Source organism: Pollachius pollachius (assembly GCF_949987615.1).
Source record: "Pollachius pollachius genome assembly, chromosome: 12".
NCBI classification, from domain to species: domain Eukaryota; kingdom Metazoa; phylum Chordata; class Actinopteri; order Gadiformes; family Gadidae; genus Pollachius; species Pollachius pollachius.
Window position 1 is genome coordinate 14,223,303 of NC_136945.1, and position 7,500 is coordinate 14,230,802.

The window sequence follows — 7,500 nt, forward strand, 5'->3', positions numbered from 1 at the left end:
TTTCCTAATAATTGCTCCCACAGTTGATTTCTTCACACCAAGCTGCTTACCTATTGCAGATTCAGACTTCCCAGCCTGGTGCAGGTCTACAATTGTGTTTCTGGTGTCCTTTGACAGCTCTTTGGTCTTGGCCATAGTGGAGTTTGGAGTGTGACTGTTTGAGGTTGTGGACAGGTGTCTTTTATACTGATAAGGAGTTCAAACAGGTGCCATTAATACAGGTAAACAGCCTCTTAAAGAAGAAGAAGTTACAGGTCTGTGACAGCCAGAAATCTTGCTGGTTTGTAGGTGACCAAATACTTATTTTCCACCATAATTTGCAAATAAATTCTTAAAAAATCAGACAATGTGATTTTCTGGATTTTTTTTTTCATTTTGTCTCTCATAGCTGAGGTATACCTATGATGAAAATTACAGGCCTCTCTCGTCTTTTTAAGTGGGAGAACTTGCACAATTGGTGGCTGACTAAATACTTTTTTGCCCCACTGTATGTGTACTCGTGCGTGTTTGTTGTGAGTGTGAGAGAGAGAGATGTAGAGAGTGAAAGCAAGATAGCAGTGTTGTCCTGGTCTTTGGAATCCTCCTCAGGGAGACTTCTTTCCTGTAATTATTCAGACTGTAATCACATGTTTAAATCCAGAAACTCTATCTATAATATCAGCGAGACACTCAGCTGTCAGACAGGGCACGACACATAATCTCATGCACATCAAACACACACACACGCACCGCACACGCGCGCACACATACACACACATTTCCCTACTACATACACACGCAACACAATTCAACAGACATGCCAAAATGTGTCAAATATTGAAGAGAGTGAAGTCATCCTCCACTGATCTCACCAACTCTTTTCTCTCTCTCTTTAGCGCTCGCTGTCTCTCTCTCTCTTTCTCTTTGCCCCCCCTCTGTCTCTGTCACTCTGTGTGCGTCTGTCTCTCGCTCAATCTCTCCCTATTTCCCCACTCTCTCTCTCTGTCTCTCATGCTGAAATTGTTTCCATCTCTCTCTCCCTCTCATCCTAAATGCTCTCTCACTCTTCCCCCCTCTCTTCCAATATACTCTCCCTTTATTTTTCCCTCTCTAATGTTGTATGCTTCTGTCTCTCTATCTCTCACTCTAAGCTGTTTCTCTCTCCTCCCCTCTTTTGAGGAGGCGTGAAGCCAGAGTTCCTCCAGACCATAATAGCTCCGTCCTGGGCAGTTAAACCAGAGTAGAGCACACTTTGAGCATAAAGAGAGCCCCCTCTTGTGTTTAGATGCTCAGATTTACCACAGCGGTGTGGCCAGCCACCGGATAGATCCACCTCTTCATCTCCAGTCAGGAACAAAGTGCAGATTAAAATGACAACACAACGACAACCAAGATAGCCCAATGAGCTAACTGTAGCGGTTAGCTGATGTGTACTAGGATTCACAGAGAGCTGTAGGCCATCTACCCTGTTTTATAAGACCATACAATTTCACATACAAAATGTTGATGTTTACAACACATTGAGCTATACTATAGATGTTTACAACACATTGAACTAAACTATAGAGGGGTGGGTCGGCTTAGCTCTAGAGGTAGAGCAGTTGTCTTGTAACCGAGAAGGTTGCTAGTTCGATCCCCAGCTCCTTCGAGTGTTGATGTGTCCCTGAGCAAGACACCTAACCCTAACTGCAAGGCTGTCGCCTTGCATGGTTGACTCTGCCATCGGTGTGTCAATGTGTGTATTAACCGATGTAAGTCGCTTTGGATAAAAGCGTCTGCTAAATGCCCTAATTGTAATTATATTTGTATAGATGGATTGATACTATTATCCTCAGATTATATAATTATCTATTGTTATCTTTATATTGGCTTTAAATTAAAACATACAAATGTATATTATACAATAGTCATTGTCACGTTAGACGACGTGAGACCAGATAAAGGTATTATCTATAGAACATTTAGGATATGAAACATTTATCTGAAAATGTCCGGCAAGGACCACCAAATAAACTTTATTTTATTTTCCATATTATTATTTTTCTCAACATGCATGTCTTTATCTCAAATGACAGTAGCAGTATTGAGCCTTAGAAAAGACTCGCTCCCGGAATCTGTCTCAACCTAACCTCATTAAACCGTCAAATAAACACTTAAATTGGCAATGACATTGTATTATACCCTGATATGGTAGAATACCGCCCAAGGAGAACAACTATGCTCCTGAAATCATGTCATTTTTCTTATCCGATCACAAGCAAAACGGTGCGATTATTTGAGACTTTGCATACAAACTAACGTACTATGCAAAATACTGCCAGTTCTATAGAGCTATTTTTATTGTGAATAGATTAGAGCAAACTACTGTAGCTTAACTGCAAACTGCACTTGCATGGCACATTTTTCCATTAGCTAACACTTTGACGTAATCATGACGTCGACTGAAAAGGGTCTAAAGCTACAGATAACACAACATATACATAATATAAACAACGCAAAGCATATTCCACAATGTTTTTGCAATACAGGATTTGTACTCATCCACAGTGACTCCTTTTGCTAGACATGAGCTCCTCAAAGAAAGGAAAATAAACACTATGTCTGTTCGTCCTCACTCCCTCTCTCAAGCCTGATTGTATTATTTTGAGATTTCTCTCCTGTTCTGTGCAAAAACTGGGATTGTGGTTGGATTACAAGGTGAAGGAGGGTGTCTCTTTCCTTTGAAAAAGGAGGAAATTAATTTTGGTTTTTGGGGAATGACCAATGACCTCATTGTTGACTGACTAGATGTTCATGTTATAATGAGCAGAAATCCTAATTCCCTCCCTCCCTCCTCAGGCTCCTTCATGGTAGTGAATGCGTCAGGGCGGGCTTCCGGCCAGAAAGCCCACCTCTACATGCCCACTCTGAAGGAGAACGACACCCACTGCATCGACTTCCTGTACTCGCTGTCCAGTCGGGATGGAGCCAGCCCAGGGACGCTCAACGTCTACATCAAGGTAACCTCCTCCAGCTGTTTAGCACCTTCAGTCTCCATGTGGTTGTTCCATGAGGCATTCACCATGACCCTGCTGACACAAGCCTTTTTAAAAATCTCTTTGAATAGCGATTTGAAAAATTCAATGGCTGTGAGATTGCAATGCAGCAAAATATATTTTCTCTGCACAAACTGATTGGAACATTTGTATGAGAGATTTCAGATTTCAGATATTATTTTCTTTCGGACAGAAGGGACACTGCATACAATCTAGATTGGCTTGTGACAGAGTCTCTCTCATGCCGCAGTATCTACGGGTGTCCCATGCTAATTTATCCTGGACATTCAAAACTTTGAAGGTCCAGGTTTTGTGTGGTTTGTCCAGGGCAAGGTTTAGTAGTATTAGTTGTTTGATATGGGTGGGACAAGAAAAGTGTCAATCTATTTTGGCCCTCGCTTTACAGGTAAACGAATGTACCTTCTGTGCACTCGTTTACAGAGCCAAACGATACAGAGCCACTCAAAAGTTACAATGTAGGCCTCCCATATCTTTAAAGAAAAATTGATTTATGTTCTTCTCTCTTCCCGCAGGTGAATGGAGGTTCCCAGGGAAACCCGGTGTGGAATGCGTCCGATACAGTCACCGAGGGCTGGGTGAAGGCTGAGTTGGCCATCTCCACCTTCTGGCCAAACTCCTACCAGGTACAGACAGAATATAGCACCTAGTAGCTAACATCCCCACCTTCTGACCTAGCTCATACCAAGTAGCTTCTAGAACCTAGCCCCGAACATATAGCACCTAGTAGCTTACTTCTCCACCTTCTGGCCAAACTCCTAGTGCCTCGCATATAGCATCTTGCACTTGCACTTAGCAGATATAACCTGTCTAGAAAATAGCCCCTTGCATCTAAAACCTAGTAACTAGTGTCAAGCATGTAAAACCTAGGACCTAGCACCTAGCATTGCACCTAGTACCCTTACATCTTCACCTTGTAGCCTAACTCCTCAGTTAACTAGCAACCAGCAATTTGCATAACACCTAGCATAGCGCATCTCTGCTTTCTGGCCTAACTCTAACACCAGTGCTGTGTTCTAATATCCATACTATCCATACATACTATACTTAGTTTAAGTACGTAAGGAGTTCCAACTAAGATCGGACCAAAATAAATGTCCTGAAAGGACCCGGATGGTGTTCTCAAAATGGTCAAACCGGGAAGTGTGGATCGACGTACACTTTTCATACTCAACGGCAGCCATCTTAGCTACGTAGCAGAAGAGGCGGAGCCAGGCTGAGCCAACGTCGGAGCATTTTCCTGAATTAACAGTCATTTTGCAGTTTTCATAGCTTTTATAGATTGTTATAGCTGCTAGGCGTAAAGAGCTCACCTTTCAAAGCGGGATGTTTATTGCAGGGGAGGAGCCGCGGTGGCAGTCGCGATCGTAATTTCCGGTTAGTGCACCACGGAAAATTTGTTTGGAACAACACTGACATCTAAAAAATCTGCTCACTTAGTGAGTGTGGATAGTGTACTACGTTTAAGTGTACTCATGGAAGTATGGATATTGGAACACAGCACAGGAATCTTGCACCTAGCATCTAGCATCTAACAGCTAGCATCTAGATTATAGCACCATGAAAAATTATCTAGCACCTCCAATATATAGCCCTGCCATTTATCCCCTGGGATTGTCACCTAACATCTACAATTTTGCATTTATGTTTATCAACAACTGTGGGACTCATTATTTAAAATCCATCACTGATAAGGATTTTTATTCCGCCTAACTCGTTAAGGACAGATATTTCAACTGTAGATACCAATAATCTATTTCATTTATTTCAAAATTTATTTTCTAAGAAATATTAAAAACTAGCAGCCAATTTATTAAACCCTCACTATTTATTTCCCTTTTCTGACATAAAGATAATTAAATGTGGCTGTTCATTAAGAAGTAAAAGAAAGTAATCCATAATATGTTTGGATATAAATTAGCATGTTTTACGTGTGTGTGTGTGTGTGTGTGTGTGTTTGCATGTGTGTGTGTATGTCTGCGACTGTGTGTGTGTCAACACATCTTTGTGTGGTTATCCTTTGAATATTCAGCATGAATGAATAATTGATGGGTAATAGTGTAGTCCGAAATGAAGTAAATCCATACAATCACATCCACAGACATCTGGTGCTCTTAAGGGAACACTGAGATGTGTGTGGTGTGCATGTAGTATAGGGGTGTTCAGAATGTATGCCACGTGTGTAGTAGTGTTTAGAATGTATGTGAGGTAGAGGAGGAGAGGAGAGGTCTAGGAGACGGAAGGAGCGGCAAGGAGGCGAGGATAAGATGTCGTGAGTAAAGGGGGGAGAGGGGTGAAGGAGAGAGGAGAGGAGAAGTGAAAGGAAACTGATGGGAGGAAAGGAGGAGTGAGAGAAGGCATTGCTCATACAGGGTCTAGGAAAGAGGAGGAGAGGAAAGGAGGTGTTGCTCATATACAGGGTTTAGGAGAGAGGAGAAAAGGAGAGGAAGATAGGAAGAAAGGAGAAGAAATATGCTCGTACAGGGTCTAGGAGAGAAGAGAAAAGGAGAGGAGGACAGAGGAGAGGCAAGAGGAGGATAGGAGCAGAGTGGAAGTTGTTGTTCACACAGGGTCATGGAGAGAGGAGAAGAGGACAGGAGGAGAGAGGCGAATATGAGGAGAGGGGAAGGTTTTGTTCATACAGGGTCTAGCAGAGAGGAGATTTGTCCCAGAAGTATTTAGCATTCTATTGCTGTCTTACTTTTATTGTTGAGAATCCTGACAAGTACAGCACTGTGTGTGTGTGTGTGTGTGTGTGGGGGGGGGGGGGGGGGATTTGGTGTATGTATCCGAGCATATGGGTCTGGGTGTCTTGTGTGTTTGTGTCTGTGTGTGTGTGTGTGTGTGTGTGTGTGTGTGTGTGAGAGAGAGAGTGTGTATGTGTGTGTTTGTTAAGTGGGGTCAGTAGTGAGTTGCAGGGTCCAGTGCCCCTGACCGCCTGTCACCTCCGACACACCCTGACACCCTGACAGACTGAGAGGGAGTGAGAGAGAGGGAGAGGGAGTGAGAGAGAGGGAGAGAGAGAGAGAGAGAGAGAGAGAGAGAGAGAGAGAGAGAGAGAATGGAGCGACCTATAGGAAGTGAATGAGGGTTGGTTTTCAATATTGCAGGCTGAATCACATCAACCCTGATGCTCTGGAATCGAAACACATACACAAATACATGTTTGAGTATGTTTTTTAATACAGTTTTCAACTTTCTGTAATCTCCTTTAAATCGACTTTAGAGACACTTTATATTGACAAAGAGAGAGAGAAGTAAATGCTGTGAGGGAAGGTAAAAGAGAGAGGGAAATGAAGACGGTGACAGAAGGTGGCTAGCAGCAAGAAAGAAAGAGGAGCAGTAATGGAGTTTAATCAGAACTCTGGAGTCAACAAGAACTCTACACTTAAACTTTTTACAGTTTAAACCACAAAGTCATATTCCAGTAATATTGGGTCTCTCGGAAAATGATATGACTAGAATGTGGTCCAGTGTCTAAGTGCTTTGTTGGCTTGCTCCCAAAGAGGTTGAAAGCCTTTGAAGTGTATATTAAGTGTCTGAAATATATATTAAGTGCTAAAAAGTATATTAAATTAAAAGAGGAATACTCAATATTAAAGGAGTCCTCAAAATCCACACAGATGCCTGCGTCAGCATTCTGTGGACATATGCACACACTCAAAGACGCACACACACACACACACACAAACACACACACACACACACACGTCTCATATACACACACACATGGCACATGTGAGCACGTGTGTGCATGGCACTAGCGCAAATGTACACACATATTAAATGATGGATGGGTACAATGAATAAACTCTCTCACTCTCTCGCTCTCTCTCTCTCTCTCTCTCTCTCTCTCTCTCTCTCTCTCTCTCTCGCTCTCACTCTCTCGCAGGTCATCTTTGAGGCTGTTTCAGTCCAGGGTCACCCAGGGTTTATCGCCGTTGATGACATCAGAGTTCTTGCCCATCCCTGTCGTAAGTCAAAGCATACGTGTGTGTGTGTGTGTGTGTGTGTCTGGGTGCTTGTTCGCACGCGCGTGTGTGTCTGCGTCTGCGTCTGTCTATGTGTATATCTGTGTGTCTCCATGCATGCGTGTGCGTCTTTGATGCGCTTCCTGTCTGTGTCCCAGGCAAGGCGCCTCACTTCCTGCGCCTGCAGAACGTGGAGGTCAACGTGGGGCAGAACGCCAGCTTCCAGTGCACCGCAGGGGGGAAGTGGTCGCAGCACGACAAACTCTGGCTACAGGTCAGTGCTACGGTATTACAACAAACAGTACAACCAGGGCATACACTATACTGTACACAGTGGGCATTAACTATTGTACTACTACAGTGCTACTACAGTACTACGACTCATACACTATAGTATACGCAGAGTGTAGTACCTATATAGTACTACATTACTACTGCAGTACTACGACTCATACATTGTACTATACACAGCGTGTTTTAACTAATAAGTTAGTACT

General features: G+C 43.1%; 1 protein-coding gene across 1 annotated transcript in view; it reads left to right on the forward strand.

Moving 5' to 3' along the window:
• The window catches only part of ptprt (protein tyrosine phosphatase receptor type T), a 150,964-nt gene that overhangs the window by 9,564 nt on the left and 133,900 nt on the right, over positions 1–7,500 (forward strand). The window contains exons 2-5 of the mRNA XM_079748435.1: positions 2,818–2,978; positions 3,548–3,658; positions 6,925–7,006; positions 7,162–7,277. Coding sequence (XP_079604561.1) covers positions 2,818–2,978; positions 3,548–3,658; positions 6,925–7,006; positions 7,162–7,277 — 470 coding nt within the window. The remainder of the gene's footprint in view (positions 1–2,817; positions 2,979–3,547; positions 3,659–6,924; positions 7,007–7,161; positions 7,278–7,500) is intronic.